Genomic DNA, 20,743 nt, shown 5'->3' with positions numbered 1-20,743 from the left:
ATTCCTGGTGTTGCCAGGAAAACTCAGGTATGCTGCCTACCTCAGTTTCCCCCTTTGTACCAGTACCTCTATAATCCGATCCCTTTGACTTTGCATAAAGATACCAAGGGCCCAGAGGCTGGCACCCTTCTCTACACAACACCTCCCCCCTCCCCGCTGTGAGCACAGAGCCAGTAGGGGATAAGGTGTTTATGAAGTTAGAATAGAGTTGCCAGATTTATCAAATAAAAATAGAAGCCTTCGGTTAACTGTGAATTTCAGCTACACAATGAATCATGTTCTAGTATAAGTATGTCCCAAATACTGCCCGAGACATACTTACACTACAAAATGATTCAGTGTTGATCAGAAATTTAAATTTAACCAGCCACCTGTATTTCATCTGGCAACCCTAAGTAAGTAATAAATAAAGAGAAAACAGGAGGGAAAGTTTCCAAAGATTATGACTTTAAGCACCCAAACTACAAAACTTTGTGCTTTAATATGATCATAAATTAACAGCTGTATTGTATTATGCAAATTTATGTTAAGTTATTCACTATCTGTCATCACGCTCCAATAAAAATTGTATATATGACATTTGGGAAAAAATGGCATCTTGTGATAAGAGTCTTGTGTTGCATTTGGTGGCGCTGATTACCTTCCGCTCGCCTGAATGCCGTAGCCACAGACGTGCAGGGCCGGGGTCTTTGTGAGTGACTCCCCGAATTACTTATGGTCTGTCTAGATCCTCGAGAACCATCCCAGGGAGTGGCCAGGAGCTGCTTTCCCTCCATTTTCATGCCTTTCAGAAGAAATGCAGGTCAGCGGCGAAATAGCAGGAAAGAATCCCCCTCCTTTCATCTAGAAGTTGGCCATTTCCCACCAGTAAACACTGTGCAGTATGAAGGTTAGCCTCACTGGACAAGCACGGAGGGACATGATTTGGTTTTTAATCTCTGTTTGCCTTCACGTTTCCGAGTGATTATACACAAAGGGAAGAAAGCAATTTCTGCTGTTTCCTTTCTCTAGCATCGCTATAGAAATGTCCTCCACTTGACTGATTTAACATTTAGAGTATAATAGATATGCCTTATCTCTGGGCTGATCTGCTTAATTTTTTCACTGATGACCGTCACCCTCTTGGAGACTTCTGGTATGCCACCAGCATTTTTTTTTCTTTTTAGCTTTTATAATTTTTTTTTTTTTTTAATTGTGGGATATTGTCTGTGGAAGGAATGCTGGTGTCTGTTCTGGAAAGGTGGGAGGCGTCAAGTCTCGCTAAGGGCACATTACATCCCCAGAGCCGAAGCTTAGAGGAGGCCAGGGAGCAGATGGCCCTGAGGATCTTTGAGGAATGCCAGGCCGGGCTTGGAAGACAGGCTGTTTGCACAGGAATGACCGGGAGGAAGGCAGGTGAGGTCTGTTGAGTTAAAAGGGGATTCTTTGTTCATCCCGAAGAGAAAATACAGACACTGTCGTGCTGGGGGCGGGGTGGGGGGGCTACACCATGCTTGCTCTGCCACCATGAATGCGGACTCTGGTGAGGGGCAAGGGCATCCTGGCGACGCTTGGTCTCAGCCGAGAGGGTGACAGGCATAGGCCTGGAGTCAGGAAACCACACCCAAACAGCGTGATCCTGGGTGGTCTCCTAAAGCCCCCTGTCTCAGTTTCCTCATCTGCAAAACAAAGGGATTAGATTGCATTGTCTCTAAGTGTCTTTCAGCTTTAGCTTTCATTCATTCATTCATTCATCCAGCATCGAGCACCTACTATGTGCTTGGATGTGATGGCAGATCACTGTTCTCATGGTGCCAACAGCTGAGCTTGTCTAGGGGCCAGCAAGCAGAAGCATGTCGTCTGCCTAAGAGCAGCCCAAGGGGAAGGAGGAAGAGAGGGAGAGGGCCCAGGAGGGGGAGGACGAGACGGGATCTGGAATTCTTTCTAAGGTTGCTGACTCCCGATTTTCTGAAAACGGCTGAGAAAGACAAATCCCTAGAGGGCGCAGTCTGTTGCTTTTTCTTGGTCACTGGCTTTCCCAGCTGAGAAGGCAGAGGTCTCTAATGGGCCGACCCGGACAACTAGGAGGAGGTGCTCCTTTCTGGAAATTACTATCAAAGATGGAGCACCAGCAGGGAGGGGTTAAGCCAACGGACCCCTTCATGTAACTCACACAGAAGTGGATGCACTAATCAGAAGAAACGGGTTTTGCAGCTGCAAAGGCTGTTTGCTATGGGAAATCAGATTTGGAGGCATGGGGGGTGTTTTCATCCTTTCCTCCTGTTGTAGAGAAGAAGAGCAGGTCTGGACATGGAACCGGACGCTGTTTAGATGCCAGCAATGGGACAGGGTTTGTTTTGCTGGATCACGGCCTGCCTCACCAGAAATCTCATGGAGCCTGAGAAGGGTGTTTGTCAGGATACCCACAAACCTTATTAAGTGGGCTTTAAGCCAAATTTTGAGGGACGGGGAGAAAAATGCTACCAGATACGATGTTAAATGACAGGTTTGACATACAAATTATTCCCGAGGGGAGAAACTGTTTGTCTGAAACCCAAGAAACAGAATGAATAGAGGGATTCTGATATGGTGGATTTTCCGTAGAAAAAAATTGTTTTACATGGAAACATCAATAGAATTTTAGTTTAAGACACGCAAGGACAGAAGAGGAAAATGTGAATTTATCAGATGTTAAGTAAAAAGAAACCATATACTTCTTGGCTTGGGGTTTTCTTTCTTTTGCTATAGATTTTTATGTTGTTTGATCTGTTTATTGGTTGTTGAAGTAAATTAATTAATTTTTTATGGGTAAGTCTGACACATCTTGATTTATTAGAATTTCTTTGTTCCTCAAAGCCAAAGATCTAAGTAGAAAATGCCATTTATTCTGATAATGGCCTTAGGTACTTGGTGGCAGAGGACAAGCCGAGGACCACCCAAGAGAGGAGGAGAAAGGACTTTGGGAACTTTGTGACATCCTGAGAGAGACCTGGTTATCACAGGGCGAACGTGCTGGTTATAAATGTGTCCGAACGTGTGCTAACCCACTTTGGACAACCATCTGCTCTCGTAGAACAATCTACCACAGGCCTACTGGTCGATCCCAAGACAGCACCAAGGAACTGGGAGCTAGTGGATCTGAGTTCAGATTTAGGCTCAGTTTCCACCTTGAGCCATTCACTTAATCTCCGAGTTTCAATTTCCTAATCTTTAAGGAAATATTTTCTTTTTTCTCTTTTTATTTATTTATTTATTTATTTATTTTAGAGAGAGAGAATGAGAGACAGAGAGCATGAGAGGGAAGAGGGTCAGAGGGAGAAGCAGACTCCCCGCCAAGCAGGGAGCCCGATGTGGGACTCGATCCCGGGACTCCAGGATCATGACCTGAGCTGAAGGCAGTTGCTTAACCAACTGAGTCACCCAGGCGCCCAAGGAAATATTTTCTATATTTACACATATTGAATTGGTTGTTAGAATTGCTTGGCCCAGGACCAGGCACAGAACATGTGTTCAATGAATAGTAATTCTTCTTATTATCCATCATGATTATTATCAATATTATTTGATATTGAATACTTGATCCCAAAGGATCACTCCTTGGTGAAAACAAATTGGAAACGGGGCGTTTCTGAAGCTGACCTTTAACGTAGCTCACATAAAGAGCAGAGAGTTACAACTGGCCGCAGGTTCGAGACTGAGTTAAGGAAGACAGACAGAACCCCCTGAAATTGTGTGAGTGACTCACAGTGACTCAAGCCCAGAAACAAAACTGCCAGATGGGGACTTGTGTCATGGAACTTGAGACACTTGCGTTTGCTGTTTGTAGGTGATTTCTAATTTATGTAATAATCTTGGTTTGTAGGGCCTATTTCTTTATAGAGTTAGGTCAGATTTACTTAACATGGAAAATGACTATGAATAGTTATGGAGCTCCATAAATGGTTACTGTTAGGATGATGATGGTGGTGACCACATCATTAGTAGCTTTCTGGCCTACAAATCACTGATTTGCAGCTAGGCTGGGGAATCCTTAAAGGAACTTTTCAGAGAAAGGTGAGAGAGAGAGAGAGAGAGAGAGGAGGGAGGTGCGCTCTGGGCAGTCAGAAACACATTCCCTCTATTCTGACATAATGTGTGGTCCGGGGACTTCCCTGGGCCTCACTTGTCCAGAAGATGGAGAAACAGCCCCTCCTGCCCCTGGAGGTGGGACACAGACCCGATGACCTCCAGGCTTGGGATCCTCCAGGTCTAAGGATCATAATCATAAGAGGTGCCTTCAAAGAGGCCTGTCTGCTGAGTGTTCGAGGCCAGCACCTCGTGGCTCTTGCCAGCAGCGCCTTGTTTCTGTGCTCTCTGGATGGGCCGGGTCTAAACTGCAACACAGTCACAGAAAACCCACTACGTCCTGGTGACCAAATGAGTGACTTCTAAAAAAGTAAAAAGCAAGTCCAGTAATTATGCAGAGTATTTACAAAGTTAGTCCTGTCCTTAATTATGTAACCCAAGGTCACTGTTAAAGCTCAGTTTGCAGGATGCACCTCATGGGAATATGGCACCAGCTCTTCAGCCCGGCTGCATCTTAGAATCATCTGGGGACTTTTTTTTTTTTTAAGATTTTATTTATTTATTTGAGAGAGAGAGAGAGAGAGAAAACGAGTGGCGGGAAGGGTCAGAGGGAGAGAGAGAGAAGCAGACTCCCTACTGAGGAGGAAGGCCGATGCGGAGCTCGATCCCAGGACCTGGAGATCATGACCTGAGCTGAAGGCAGTCGCTTAACCGACTGAGCCACCCAGAAGCCCCCCATCTGGGGACTTTTAAAGATGCATGATGCCCAGCCTTGCTGCAGGCCAACTACATCAGAATCGCTGGGGGTGGATCCCAAACATCTGTGGTTTCTAGTAAGTTCTCAAGGACAGGGAATACCCCTGGCGGCTCTTGGGCCTTGATTCGCATGTGGCCCTCAGTTCCAGTGGCCGCGTGGATAGGAGAAGGAACTGCTAAGAGGTCTCTAGTTGCCTGAAGTCAGATTCTGCCTAGGTCTCAGTCTACTTCATTCAGAGACTCAGGAGATTTGGGGAGCACTCTGTAGGCCTTAGGGGGAGCAACTACAGATCACGGAGGTGTTGGGCAAGGAGAGCCTCCTTCTGAGACAGAGGGCAGGCAGTACCTTCAGTCTCAGGATGAGGAAAATGGCACTCTGCAGCAGTTAATGGCTGGCCCCAGCCAGGAGAGCATCAAGTCTGGCGTCCAACAGAGACTCATGGAGAGGGAGGACACAGCTCACCTTCTGCTGCGGCACAGTCAAGAACAGAAGAGGGCCAGGGTGGTAATTAGGTTGCAAGACAGATGTCTCAGAGGCACATTTCATGCTCTTCACCAAAGAACACAACGAAAATGAACCATAAGGAAATGCAACTAATGGAAAAATTCCAGGGCCATGGAGCCCAAAGAGAGAGCCTGGGATGGCTGGAGAACTTTCTACAATAAAGGAGACAGGATCAGCGTCAAAAAAAAAATAAATAAATAAAAAAAGAGAAAAGCACCAAGAATGGTGTCTGTGGAGGGAGAAAGAAGCCCTGGGATATGATGTTTGTTTCAGGAATGTTCCTTCTGCAGGGGGTGGGCATCCAGGGAGGCAGGTCAGCGAAGAAGCTGCTGGTATACTCTTCATCTCGCACTGTGTGGGCCACGGAGGAAGAGCATTTATGAACTCAGAGACTGGGCCTTGAAAAAGTCCCAGAATGAGGGGGGAAAGCCACCACAAACCCAAGACCTTCCAGGAAAACTTATTCTTAGGGCAGAGAGCTAGGATGACAGGCCAAAGATGGTGTAGACGAAGGTGCCAGATGGGGGTGTGTGCCCCCATCTGCTTGGACAATTGACATCTCAACGCCATTAAAGTGGCAGATGCAGCTATAAGCCTCCCCCTCAAGAGGCGGCCCAGAAGTCCCCCTTTCTAGAAGAGCTGGAGCCATGACTGACACATGTCTTCAGGCAGGACACCCCAGGATTGACCAGCTCCTTCAGAGGCACTGAACACAAGGGACAATGCTGAGAACGGAGACTAAGTCGTCGGGAGATTCGAGTTCCAGTCCAAGCTAGGCCCCTTCCTCGTGTGTAACCCTTGACAAGTTATCTTCTTGATGCTTCTGTGATGGTGAGTCTTTCATGCCGACTTGGTCAGGCCACAGTACCATATTTAATCAAACGCGAATCTCGGTGTGGCCATGAAGATTTTCTGTAGATGTGGCTGACACCGTACCATCAGTTGACTTGAAGTAAAGGTTACCTTTGATAATGTGGATGAGCCTCAGCCAATCAGTTAAAGGCCTTGAGAGCAAAAACTGAGGTTTCCTGGAGAAGAATAAATTCTCAAGATTGCAGCATCGAATCCAGACTGAGTTTCCAGACTACCCTGCGGATTTTGGACTTGCCAGCCCCACAGTCAAATGAGTCCCTTCCTTGAGACCTCTCTCTCTGTCTCTCCTCTTCCCCCATTGGTTCTGCTCCTCTGGAGATCCCTGACTGATCCAGCCCCTTTTCCCCCAACGATTAAATGGGGATGGTGGTAGTTCTACTTCATAAAGTTGTGAGAGTCGATTTTTGTATGGCATATAAACAGCAAAGGAGTCTGGTTCGGTCTCTTCCTTTCACAGATAAGGAAACTGAGGCATAGAAAGGGGGATGATAGTAGAATATATCTGTCCAAAGGCCCTGTGCCCAGAATCGTACCTGGGTTCATTCACTTAATCCCCGAATCAACTTTACAAGATACGTACTATTGTTATCCCCACTTTACAGACAGGAAGACTGAGGAACAGAGATTATTATGCCAGTCCTCCATGTCACACTGCCAGGGGTGGCAGCTCGGTGCCTCCGTGTGTGCCATTGGCACCCAGGTCTCGGGGTCCCCTCTTTTGCGCTCCTTGGTCAGAGAAAAGTCTGAACGTGATGGGTAGCCCCCCCCAACCTCCCCCCACCCCCCCACCCCCCCACCCCCCGCCCCACGAGAGCTTCTGGACTCTGCTACCAAGCAGGTGAACCAGCAAGATGCGGCACCTGTCGCCAGCCAGCAGTGAGAACTGCCTTTGAGGAATGGGACCCCCAAATAGTGACTGACGAGGCCAGGATACCTAGTTACGCCATTTTCATGAAAAAGCTTGTGCTTTTCCACGAAGCATCCCCCCCCGCCCCCGGACCTCCCTCCTCCTCAGCCGCTTGAACCAGTTTCTCAACGAGTTGAAGTTCTTGCCTATAGCTAAGGAGGTGAGGAGTTTATCCTCTGCCTTCCAGTCTTAAATTACTAATTAAAATGTCTTGGAGACTAAGCCATTGCAAAAAAGAGCCTGGGTGGTTTTCTAAAGCTGCTTGTTCATAACCAGAGGGAAGTTGATTCTCTTCTCATCTTTATAATAAGGATTCTTTTCGCGGGGTATCTGTTTTATGCTTCCTACAGCTCTGGCCCTAGTTCGGTCCCAGCAGGGGGAGGCCAGTGGAGTTTAATTACATTCCTCCTATAGGGAACGTTCAAGGAACGAGGCTTTGAAAAACAACTTGTGCCATGAAAAAGAAAAAAATAATCAAATTAAGCAAGTGAGAAACAGGCATTGCCTTTTGTGTCCTAGAGACCCAATCTAAATATTTAAATTTTAAAGACAGAATCCTAAGTGCTTAACTTTATAAACCTTACCCATTGCAATTCATAGGGGAGTCAAGCATATTGAATATGCCCTTCTGATCTGGCACATTCATATGCTTGGGCTAACAGGCTCGTGTGGTTGCTGTCTTCACACATCCCATATTCAACTGTAAAACAAAAATGCTAAAAAAAAAACCCCAAACCAAAAAACAAATGCAACACATGCAAAACACCCAAAATAAAACATAATGCGGCCTGCAGTGCCGAGGCAACACAGACTTTACCAGAAAACAGAGTAAATTGAATGTCTGGGCCACAAGCAAACCGTTTAGAAAGGTCCCTCTTCTCTCCTGACTCCCCAGTTTCCCATAACCTCTCTCCATCTGCGAGATGCCCAGTCACTGGCGACTAGTGAGTGTGGAAAGCAGCCCCCAGGCAGAAGCTACTGATTTGCTGACTCTAGTAGACAAAGGCCATGAGCTGAGAGACGACAAGTAGGCAAGTGGGTGGGCAATGAACCAAGGCAGGTTTCAAGTCGATATAAGGAGAAGGTAGTAAGTTCCTTGTGCCTGGGAACATTCAAGCAGAGTGGCAGGAATGTGTCTCAGCTATCTGTCCTGGGCAGAAGGCTGCCCTCGATGGCTCGTAAGATCCCCTTGGAGGCTAAGAGCCCAGGCTCCCTCTGTTCCAGGCCCCGTGGGAGCCCTGGGAGGGGGGGGCGGGGGTGCAATTACAGGCTGCGTGCTGCCTTCATCTGCCGGCATCTTCCTCGGTGGTGGCCTTGTCTCTCTGACTCCCTTCTACGTCCTCCCTTCCAGGGTGAAATAACCATGTTATCGCCCGTGTACCTCCCTGCACTTCCCCCACTCAAATTTGCTTTCAGTTCATCTGCACTTAGAAAAAAAGGGGCAAACGTTATGACATTTGTTGGTTCATTCATTCGTTGTACGCCTATCCATCATGAGCCTACTATGTGCCAGACACTGCTGGAGGCTCTGGGATGTACCAGCGTGCCAAGCAGACGAGTCCTCGCTCTCGCGGGGCTCCTTCCTTGTGGGGACTTGATTATACTGCCTCTTCCCAAGAGTAAGGGGCATTTTAATAATGGATACTGTGTCGGAACAAAGGAAGGACCTCCAAATGGTGAGGTTTTAAGCCTAGTGATGGGCAGTTGGAAAAAGGAGCAGAAGTCTTTAAGTTTGCACCAGAAGATACCATTCTGAGGTCCCTGCTCCACTGGGGTCAAAGAGGCTTTGGTCAATAGAGTCCAGTGAAGTTAAAAAAAAAAAAGTGCGTGTGTTTATTCTTTTATTCCAAAAGCTAATTCTTGGGAATACAACCCATCCCTTTGATGTTTTGAGTCCATTATGTGAGCAATAGTTACATAAATGAGCCACTCAGTTGAGAATCTAGCTCAGTGCCAAGAGGACCCCACAGAATGCCGAGCTTCACCTGCGAAGTCCACTTTCCCAAGTTTATTTTTAATTCTTGCTTTTCTGGATTGATGTGCACCGACCCCACCAGCTTATTTGCTTAGCAAAGCTTGGCCTCTGCAGAGGCCCAGATATTGAATATAAAATACTCGGAGTTGCCACATGAAAGGCACCGAATATATGCTGATTGGTGTGGCCTGTTCCCTGAGGAGCCTCTCCTTGCAGGTCGCCTCTCCCTCTGCCAAGACAGAATCGCTCTGTGGGGACTCGGGGGTGGGGGGAGCGGGAGGTGGGGGGGCGGTGGTGGCTTGGAGCATTAATTGCTAAAAATTAAAAATGCAGAAGTGCTAAGCCTGGCAGCATAGGAAAAACATTTGCAAGTCCTTTCTGCTCTTCAACCTGCCTCTCACCTGATCACCCCCACTGCCCTCATCTGGGATATCACTGTACAAAATTACAGGCTTTGGCAGTGGCCAGGGGCTCCCACATGGGCAGTGGGTCAGGAGGTGGAGCAGGGAAGCTTCTGTGTCTCCCTGATCTGGGGACTAGGGCCAGAATAAGGACAAGGGCAAGGAGACGAAATGCTGTTGTGAACTTTGGAGAGAGAGGAGAGGAGATGGAAAAGGGGCATTACGAGAGGGGAGGAAAGACAGGAAGGGGCAATGGAGCTTCTCAGAGTTCTGGATGGCACGAGGCCTGGCGATCGGTGGTCACTGCTGAGGCTCTGGGGAGAGGCTCAAAGTCAGGGCGGGTGAGGTTCCTCGGTGGTATGTGGGCCTGCGCTGGGGACACCTCCAGGCCGCGGGGAAGAGCCTGGAGCCCCGGGTGGTGCAGGAAGGCCTTGGCACTGGGCAGCACTGGTACACAGCACACACAGTCCCTGCCTTCCTGCAGGTGTCCCCAGGGCAGACACGGGCAGGTGACCTGGATGGTTGTGTGTACCCAACTGTCACATGGGCAGTTAAAAACTGGGCCTGCCACCTGATCCAGGGTGATGGGTCCCCCTGCTCTGAGGACTCTTGAGTTGTCTTGAGCTGTTTTCCTTCCCGGAGCTGGTACTCTCCCAGCAGTGGCCACAAATGACGACTTCCAGGATGGTGTTCTAGAGACACGCCCAGAGAAGCCCCTCTTGGAGGCTGCCAAGACTTCTAGGTTCTAATATTAGCTATAGGGAGGCCAGGGAAGGGTGAGAGGAGCTCGTTCTGTAGGTCAGATGCTTCCAGAATGAAGGACAGGAAGTGGGCAAGTTGGACACGTTCCAAGGTTCCCCCCCCCACCCCCCACTGCAGCTCCTGCACCTGCGGCGAAATCCAGGCCCCAGGGGAAGAGCATCAAGGAGGTTCTCTTTGACTGTAATACTTCTACATGGACTCTTAACTGGGGACTCTCATAGCTACCATATCCACTAACTCACCATTTGGTCTAGGGGAGCTCCCTCCCTAAAAGATCCAGCTTGATGGGAACTGTTGTATATGATAGGTTTCCAGTCTGCACGTGCATCCTGAGAGAGGGCGCTGGTTACTCCCTTCATCTGCCTGGACAATGACTTCACATCAACCCAGGCGCTCCCCCTAGCTTCCCAGCCTGGAGAAAACTGTTGAAGGAAGCAATCTAATTTTAGGATTATAGGCAGTACACTTCCTAAGACATTCCCAGGATTGGGTGATACCCCACATCACTTTCTCTCCCACTCAGTAAAGTGAGCGTGGCATCATTCTTTTTTGGAATGCTTTTGCAAATGTTTGAATTTCTTAACAAAAGGCAAATTATTGGGGAGTATCCGCGCTTTCTCCTGAGGAATAAGGACTTGCCACCTCCAGCACAACTCGGGGGGGTGCAGGATATGGGCTCTGGAACCTGGCCGCTCACAGCGTGGGCCGCGGACTGCAGCGTCGGCATCACCTGGGAGCTTGTAGGAAACGTGGGGTCTCAGGCCCTGCCACGAAACTTCAGTGGTCTCTTGCCACTAATCTTGCTGTGCTGGTGTCCCTGCTCTGGTCTTTGGATTTTGGTTCGACTTTAGGGCTGTAGGCTGTCCTGAGTTCCTGCCTCTTTCCTTGTACCTCTCGGCTTTGTGCTCTGTTTATTGCAGGATCTGGGGAAGGGCTCAGATGCACTACTAAGCCCCACGTGGCCGGGTGAGGGAGTTGAAGAGGAAGCCTAAGTTTATTCCTCCTCAATTGTCGGACAGCAGGACCGGGCAAAGGGGAGAAACCTGCCCGATGGGGAAAAACCCATTTTGAGTTTTTCACTTGAATCTTAAAGTCAACCATGCCCTACTCCTTGTGTGAAGACGACCCTGAATATTCACCCTGGGTAGGATCCAAACTGGGAGACATTTTTTTTTTCCCATAGTGAGGATGAATTTGTGTTAAGCTACTCACATTTTTTCACCCAACCCTCCTCCTGTGACAAAGGATGTATATTTATGAAACAGCTGGTTGGGGGCAAAATTTTTTTTTTTTTTTGTGGCCACAAAATATGCTTTTTTTCTTTTACCCCTTGAGATCCCCTGGCTGTTTCAAGGAACAAATCCTCAACCTTGCTCACATTAGCAGCATGAGCTAATCAGCTGAAATACCCAGCATGGAATGCTTTTATCCTTCAGAGAAAAAGAAAGAGTAAGTTGTATTTTAATTAGATATTTATAATGGTTACAAAGCAGCTCTTCAAGAGAAGTTTTAAGAATCTGGCCTTCCTTCTAAGGCATAACTGTGTTCAAATTATCCTAAAGAGAGGTTGTATATCAATCCAGCCCAATTTGTGATAAATTTACAACTGGGTTCTGCACAGCAGATTTATAACAACAATTAAACAGAAGGAAAATGGGTCATAAATTCTGGCTGGCACAGTCCAGCACCAAAGAGAAGAAAAGAGAATGGTTTGGCCAGATCAAAAGTCAATAATTTCCACATAAAGTGCTAAAGCTATAGCAAAAACAATTTATATGGAAAGAAGCTGTTTTTTTTTTTTCCCTCCTGTCCTTTTCAAAATTAGATATTGGAGAACACAATGAAGCATCTACATTACAAAGGCCTTATTAAATAATTGGTGTGCTTTCTCAATTTTACGAGGGGTACAAACCCCTCCCTGCTCCTCAATGCCTAAATTTAGTGAAGGTACCTCCCCCTCAATATGACGAAGGAATCATTGGGGCAGAGAGAGAGAGAGTGCTCCAAGAGATCGGATGACTTGAGAGAGCAAGTTTTAAGCTGGATTTTGGTGGTGGGATGAAAGGGAAGCCAGACCAAATTCCAAAGCCAGATGATTTGGAAGAAAACACATGTGTCCCTGGAACAAAGCAACCTAAGAGGCATGAGTTATAAAGTGGGTTTTAGCCGTATTATAATGGAAACAGAAATCCGAACCCCAGAAGGAGAAAGAAGACATCAAGGCCACTTGGGTCAGAACAGGTGGCGGGAGATGGAGCGTGTGAATGGTAAAAGGTGGACCAAGATCCTCTTCACTAGTGAGGATAGACCTTCCAGTATCCTTATGCCTTCCAGAAATTTAGTTCTGCTAAAAGCAGAGTGTTGACTGGCAAAGGATGCAGTGAGGCCAACCTCCAGCCAGGACTTCATTCTCACCGGTAAGGAAGCATTGACTGGCTCCGTGGAAACCACAGGACGCTTGGTATGAAGTGGCCACACCGTTTATAAGAAGTACACAAGAGCAGGCGGGACACATGATCCAGAAGTCCGAAAGAGCAAGCAGTTCTAGGTGCTCTTGGACTTACACCCGTGACTCTGGAAAGCTGGGTTTTAAAAATGCAGCGGGAAGGAGTGTGTGATTGCATAACAAGAGATTTGAAAATCGGAGCCTCTAGTCTGGGAACCGCGGATTCTGTGTACCTGGGTGGACACACTGTTTTCTGCACCCAACAGCCATTCTCCCCGCATCCCAAGAGAAGGGGTTCAGGGATCCACCGCTCCCCCATCTGTGGTCTGAGTGGTTGGAGGTGGCCGCACCCAGGCACCAGCTCCAGGGACGGGACAGGGGACCCAGGTCTGCGCCAATCAGAGCGTCTGATTCCCCTCGGTCCCGGTGATTGGATGAGGGGTGGGCACGGCCCAATCGCTCCCAAGGAGATGCAGGAGACTTCCGCTGAGACTTAGAAGACTCTCGCTGCTTCCTGCCGCACCTGAACCAGCTCTGCAATAGCCCCCTCCCCCGCCCCCATCAGCCTATAGAAAAATTAGAGGGTTTTAAGGAACACTTGTCAGAGCTAGGAGTCATCAGCTTAGAGAAGAGTGTTCCCTGGGCCCGCCAAGGGATGGGGTCTGGGATACGACACCCATAGAGCCTGGGGGCAGCTGGCTGAGCCTGGCCCTCCATTCTCCAGTTCGTTCACCTGCGGATGCAGCAGAATTGCTCATTTGCACCACCCCCCCCCCCCCAACCTATTTGAGCAGAGGAAAAGTAACTGGAGAGAGATGTCAGGGCAGAGGGAGGGGGCAGCCACCGTTGGTGTGGCCAAAGGGTGCGTCTCCCAAGGGCCACATGGATGCTGAGGAAGCCATGGAAGCTCAGAACCAGCCATCTTGCTAGGAGATGCCAGCACGCAGAGGCATGAGGCAGGAACTGGCAGCCCCACCCTGTCAGGGAGCTGTGTAGTGGGGAGGTCCCAGGAGTGCTCCGAATAAGTCCTCCAGGGCCCCATCCCAGAGGCCACCGTGGGGGAGGTGCTGAGAAAAGCCTCCGTTAGGTAGGAATGGGGGATCTGTTAGAAGACCCCAACCCTGGGAGGAGAAGGGGGCCCAGGTGGGGCAGGGCAAGGACAGGAAGGAGGGTGAGAAAACAGACCACTGGCCCTCCCCAGGGCAGCGTCCTCAGGCCATGGGTCAGCCTGAGCTTAGGAGATGGAAGGACATGAAATTGGATCTGAGACTGAAGGTTTAAACTGGACCAGACTAGTCTGGACTTTTCAATGCCTAAAAGTGACCAGAAATCTTTGAGATCTATTGGAGGTATCATCAAGGAAAGGGAAAACGAGATTCATCAGAGCACATTTAAAAGAAATAATTGGAGAAAACACGAAGTGTTTCCCTGTTTGTACCTCACTTAGGTCAAGACTGTTCAAAATACTGGTTCCACATCTGTCTTGAGCCCACTAGGGCAGATCCTGTCTGCAAATGGAGTATGCCCAGAGTGAATGGAGCTGAAAGATGGGGAGAGAGAACAACCTGGGTTCCAGTGATAGAGTTTGAGCCCCTGTATCAAGCCATACCTGAAGGTAGATCTCCTCTCTGGAGTTTTCTGTTATGTGGGTCAATAGACTCCCTAGCTGATCTGAGTTAAGTTTTCTGTCACTATTAGCAGAAAGAATCCTGACTGATACAGTGCACATACACACTTTTGTTCTTGGGGAGAGGGACACAGCTTTCATCGGATTCTCATAGGGCATAGCTATAAAAGGATATGGCTTAGAGGAAAGAAACTCTGGAGCTGAAATCCAGCGATCTCATTGACAAATACAAGGGAAAACATTGGATGAGGTGTGTGGGGCTCTCCAGGGGTGTCGTGGAAGAGCTAGGTCAGAGCCTCCTTGGGTGTAGGGTCTGGGGCCTGAGTCTGACATTAACTGGCCCTCAAGAAATATTTGTTGCATGAAAAGCAACAGGAAAATTATAACAAGTCATACTCTACATGCAAATTTTCGGGAAAATATCAAATGTGTGAACATCTAATCTGCATTTCCATGTCCTGACAGATGGCCCATATTAACAGAACTCTGGTTAAAGTAAGGAAAAGGAAGGAAGGAAGGAAGGGAGGGAGGGAGGGAGGGAGGGAGGGAGGGAGGGAGGAAGGGAGGAGAAAAGAACCTACAAATACTCATTGAGTGGGTACCATGTGCAACACCTAACTATTAAGACAACTGTCAAATCAATTTTTTAAAAAAGACAACACCTATGTATTCCCATCTCTCAGAGACAGTCCCAACTATGACCTGGAGAAAGAAAATGACCTGGCTTGTGGTGGGGGGGGGGTATCTTTCATGACTGGGGCAGGGCTTTGGACCCTGTTTCTTCTTAGAAGAGGGGTCTGGACCCTGAGAGTCTAGGGCTGACTTCTCAAGGTGGAACCGGGACCACCTGTATCAAAATTACCTGGTTGTGTTTGTTTAAAACGCAGGTTCCAGGGGCGCCTGGGTGGCCCAGTCGTTAAGCGTCTGCCTTGGGCTCCGAGTCCTGGGATCGAGCCCCGCGTCGGGCCCCCTGCTCGGCGGGAAGCCCGCTTCTCCCTCTCCCACTCCCCCTGCTGGTGTTCCCTCTCTCGCTGTGTCTCTGTCTGTCAAATAAATAAAATCTTTAAAAACAAAAAACCAAAAAACGCAGGTTCCTAGGCCCTGGCCCAGATTTACAGAATAAGAACCTATGAGGAAAGGGCCCTGGCATCTGCATTTTAAACCATCTTTCCAGAGGCTTTTCTGTACACGAACGTTTGAGAAACTGTACCTACCAGAATCTGTTTATTTTCCTGTGGGGTCTCAGTGCCTGAGGACATTCTGCACAGCCCCAGGGGAGGTGGTTCTCCCGGGGTTGGGGGGGTGGTTGGAAGGAAGCTGGGGTTTGGTGATACAGTATCACCCTCCCTGAGCTCATGGGCAGTTAAGGCTATGTCAGCGGTAAGGGGTTGCGTGAGTGAGGGCCTCTGAATGGAAGCCAGTAACAGTCCTTGTGCCCTTGTAACCAGATACAATTACGATGCAGCTGGTGGGACAGACCCCTAGAGCCCCACAGCTCTCTAGATGACACCACGCTTTCTAGACTTGATCATTTGCTGCCTTCTATTGCCCTGGAGGGTGTCATCTGGGAGGGAGGTATTGTTTTCATAGACATTATTATTTTTTTTTTTCAATTGGTGATTAAATTTCCTGAAGGGAAGGATCATGACTTCTACTTCCTAGAGCTCTTGCCCCCTCTTCAACCCACCGCCCTGTCTCCCACACTGCTGACCGCTCTCTAGGTGCTTGAAAGTCTTTAGTTTGACCTGTGTCCTGGTTTGTTTGAGACCAGGGGGCGAATTCCCTTTATTGCCTTTACTGCTTTCCTGGGAGAGCAGCCAGAGCTCCCTCTGGCATGTGCTCTCCCAAGTGCTCAGTCCTATGACATGGGTATGATTGACTCCAGGGGTGGGACTGACCGGCTTAAGCCCTTCTACGCCCCCATTCCCATGGCCATGATAGTTGGTTCCAGAATGGGCAGTGACCTGAGCATCCCGACCAGAGTGAACCTGACGACTCTTGCTGAGAATTTGGGGCCACCAATTCTTTTCTCTCTTGGTAATGAGCAAGGAGGCCTGCTGGAGTCCTAGACATTCTTGGCAGGCTGCCTGGACTTTGAGAGGAAAGCACACGAGAATGGGGCCGTGACTACGGATGCACAACCAAGAAGACACTGGGGCCTGAAGCCACGTCTATTCCTAGGCTATTCAGTGATCTGTACTGATAAGTACTCCCCCCCAACCCCCGCCGCCATTTTTTTTTTTTTTTTTTGCTTAAATCAGTTTGGGTTGGGTTTTGTTATGTGCCATTAAATGTATCCTGATAGATATGCCCTTCAGCTCCCCTTATTTCTCTTGCAGTAATGTACCCCTGTCATCTTGGGTCCCTCCTCAAACAAACAGATAGACAGACAGACAAACAGACAAACACCACAAGTACCCATGAAACAGGATAAGATGGGTGGTGGGAATAGGCAGTAGGGTTATTTGGATGCATGGCTTATGGAGACTCCATGCCCAAAGAATACTGATTAATGGATCAATGTCAACCTGGAGGGAAGCCCTGTCCTGTTCAACATTTTAATCCATGACTTGGATGGAACTGGAGGCATGCTTAGCAAGTCTCAGATGATACAGAGCTGGAAGAATTGCTAATATGACAGATGGCAAAATCAAGATTCAAAATTATTTTGACTGACTTGAGCAATAATAAGGATAAATACAAACTCTTGCATCTAGGCTCAAAAATATCAGTTGTATACGCAGTGGGTGGTGGAGACCTGGCTTGGCAGATGTCACAACAGTGTGGAACTTGAAGTGGACTATAAGCTCGTGATGAGCCCAAAGTTGAGGCAATTAGGAACACAGTTAATGAAGTTTTCAAATATTTGAAATAACAAAATATTGGAAAAATGCCTTGGTGAAGAAAGGCTGACCTTGCATCTACTTCCCCAGTGGGATAAAGAAGTGGAATTTTCTGGAAAGCAGTTTTTAGCTCAATATCTAAAAAAAGTTTCTAAGGATTCTAAGAACAGGCCACCTCCCCCAAATTGTGACTGTAATAATTATATCAGAATGAAATAGAAAAAAGTCTCTTAGGGTGGCCTTCCCTTTAAAAGCACAGATTTTAAAAATGATTTTAACAACTTGTAAGTCAAAGCAATACACACAAAAGCATCTGGAAAAATATGAGCTCTTAAAGTTGCCTCGCTCCGCACCCCTGAAAGTTTGCTTCAAATTCCCCAAAGAGGAGGCTCGTCTAGAAGGAATATCCAGAATCTAGACGCAGCACTGACCAGCGCCATCTCACCTCACTCCGTTTACAGCCCTCCTCCTCCTTCCGGCTTTGGCTTGGCCCATCCTTCTGTCTGCTCCTGCAGCTTAGGACTAGGTTCCCTTTCCTGCCTCACACCTGCCCCACAGAGAGAGTGCTGACTCCACAGCCAGAGCCCTGGGAAACCACACCTCCTTCCAGTGCCTGCCCCATGACCCTCACTCGCTCACTCGAAGCTAAGACTTTGAGCCTCCTGAGCCAGGCCTGGTTTCACGGAAGGCCCCAGACGGTGAAGTATATGCCCAAGACACATTCTTTTCTTTCTTTTTTCTTTTTTTCTGTTGTTCTGAACACTTCCTTTTACTTGCTAACCCAGAAAGATGGAGAATGTGTGCAACAGCCCAATTTCATCTCAAACTTAGAATGTGGTTTTCGCAAGGAAGTTATCAATATCATTAAGTTTCACTTCTACAGACACAAAATCACGTGTCCTGCGGATTTCGCACGGATGACCGTACTCACGTATTTCTCATTAAAGCCGTCCACCTCTGTCAGAAGCTTCTCTTGGCAGTCAGGGTTGGTGGCCAGGAGGTAGGTGGCAAAAGAGAGCGTGTTGGTGATGATCTCGTAGCCAGCGATGAGGAAGATGAAGGCCTGGCCCACAACCTCGTCCACAGTCAGTGGCTTGGACAGGCGGCCAGGCTGGTGTGGCTGGGAGGGACCTGCGGCGCAGTCGGTGGAGGAGAAGATTTGTCTGACCATATCAAAGCTGTCCACCCCCACAGAGGTGGCGGAATGTCGGGCATCCAGGATCAGTTGGAGGAAATCTCTCCGCTTCTATGGGACAGAAGGAAAAATACACATTCCGGCCTTTGAGTCACATGAGTGAGATTTCTTGGAGCTCAGAAGAACACCTGCACGCATAGCCTTTAATGGGCTTGAGCCTGATGGGAACCAGCACCCTCACCGCGGGGTTCTCTGAGATGGCGAGAAACTGGCAGCCCCGAATGTCCCTTAGACGGTACTGGTTCTCAGACTTTGGTGCAGCAAACCGCAGACGGGGACGCTGCCATTAAAAAGGATGAGGCCCTTCTATCTGGGCTGATTGGGAAACGTGTTAAGCCATTTTGGGAAGGAAAAAATAGAGCATGTTGCAGAACAATATGCATAGTGGAATCTCATTTCTGTAAAAGCGGTACATGTGCAATATATATAATTACACGTATTTGTTCATGCATAGAAAATGTGTAGCAACATCTATACCCAGTGGCTCACAGTGAGCTGGAGGAGGTGGGAAAACGGGGGGGGGGAGGGGGGGGCTTTGATTTTTTTTACTTTATACATGTTTGAACTGTTGGTTGGCTGGTTGGTTTTCCAACAATAAAACAATTAAAACATCATACCGATTTAAACCAAAGCACGTGCTCCCTTGTTCCCTTATGCACCGTTCAGGGCTCGGACGGGTGGCCACACACTTCCCTCCCACAGTAGGAAGGTGGCAGAGCTGCTCCTTGGGGAAGCTTGTCTTCAAAGACCGCCCCCACCCTTGGGTCCCTTTTCCCCCACTGATCCCCTACCCCATTGAAGTGCTTAGAGCTTTCTTCCCCTCTTCCCCTGCCTTCCTTATCAGCAATTCGCATATTCTTTATGTTCCTCACTACCACTAATTGTAACAATAGAAGCCTTTATGTCTTGCTTTCGCATTGACAAAGTGTATCCCAGGCATATCCCTTCTTCGAAAAGGGTGTTAATGTGATGAGTGACAACCAGTATGTTACTCTGTTCTGAAGTTTGTAGGACCAGACCAGCAAAGGGAGGGTGTCAGAACCACCAGCAGAAACAGATTGTGATTTCAAAGTACTTTACTTGGTGCGGTGTTTGCTCAATTCATTGGCTTCTGAATTTCTTTTGCATTAATAATCTATGGCCCACACGTCAGCACTGAATCCCATGTCGTAAGATTGTTGTTATGTGTTGTTGCTTTTTCTCCTCCGTAAGCGTATAAACATGTCCAGGGCAGGACCGTGTGGCCCACCCCCATGCCCGGTGTGGTGCTGAGCGAGTGTTAGGCCTGTGATAAACAATCCCACAAAGAACAATGCGACGCAGTAAACGCATTTTGAGAAAGGCTGTGTTGGATTTGCTTACGAGTGCGTGCTATTTGGGGTGGGGAAGCTTGGAGCGTGACGCCTTTGTAGCTTGACTGCTTCCCAGCTTCTGTGACCTTGCAGGACATCGCCTGAGATTCCAGCAGGTTCTCGCAGCTACACCCGTGGGCCTCAAGAACGTTGCGTCTCGGGAGCGAAGGCCTCGGTATCCTGCCGGCCTGCTCAGGGGAGCCACAGTTGGTTGTCTCTTGCCACCCCGGCCCTGCTTATTCTGGTTTCCAGGCGGCATCCTCAAGGGCTGGCTTTCCCCCGATTCCCTCCTGATGCTTGGCCAACATCGGGGCGGCTCTTGGGGCTCCACTACCTGCCCTGGTCCTGGGGGGCAGAGTCGGACAGGGCAGGGCACGATGGCGCATGTGCGAGCGGAGTACCTTCTATTACTTTGGCTCCTGGGTGAGCATTGGCAGGCCTGTCAGCTGGGGGAGTGTTAATCTCCTCGGGGCACCACGAAGTTGTCCCTCTGGCTCCCCCGTGACTTTGCTGGAGGGGGACGGGGACGATGGCGGGCGGGAGAGCCCCAGTGGCTTTTTCCTGTGGTAGAGCTGGGGCTGGCACCCTTTCCCCTCATCCCTGCTCAGACAGGTTGCTAGAGGGCCATGGGGCAGGGCAGAAATCTGTTTTCACCTCCAGCTACAAAGGCCAGCAGAAAGGGCTGCTCTCTGGGGCCTGGGTGCTAGAGAAGAGCATTAGTGTAGATGGGTTTCTTTTATTTGCACTGCATCACCGAGGCTATTTGAACACTGCCCATTTAGGACCGAAACAGTGCTGCTTTATGGTTATACCCCAGAAAAATACGCACCCTGATAGATGTAGGTGTCTAATCCACCCATCGGCTAGAGCTTAGAAAAATATTTACCTTTTAACATCTGTGCTGCATTTTCCACTGCGCAAACACACATCTGCTTGATGGAATGTCTACAGAGTTTGGATGGGTTTAAAGCAAGTTTTCTTAGTAACCATATAGCTCTGTCTTGACACGGGCAGTCCTGGATTTGTGGTTGGGAGGTTTTTCTCAGATCAACTCATT

At 48.6% G+C, this 20,743-nt stretch overlaps 1 protein-coding gene across 4 annotated transcripts in view; it reads right to left on the bottom strand.

Moving 5' to 3' along the window:
* Positions 1-20,743, bottom strand: part of TBXAS1 (thromboxane A synthase 1) — a 158,419-nt gene that overhangs the window by 26,979 nt on the left and 110,697 nt on the right. For all 4 annotated transcript variants that reach the window (XM_027574593.1, XM_027574592.2, XM_027574594.2 and 1 more), the window contains one exon: positions 18,071-18,385. In XM_027574593.1, the coding sequence (XP_027430394.1) occupies positions 18,071-18,385 (315 nt within the window). The remainder of the gene's footprint in view (positions 1-18,070; positions 18,386-20,743) is intronic.

The sequence above is a fragment of the Zalophus californianus genome, chromosome 12 (assembly GCF_009762305.2).
Source record: "Zalophus californianus isolate mZalCal1 chromosome 12, mZalCal1.pri.v2, whole genome shotgun sequence".
Lineage (NCBI taxonomy): Eukaryota > Metazoa > Chordata > Mammalia > Carnivora > Otariidae > Zalophus > Zalophus californianus.
This window is presented reverse-complemented; position numbering and strand designations above follow the sequence as displayed.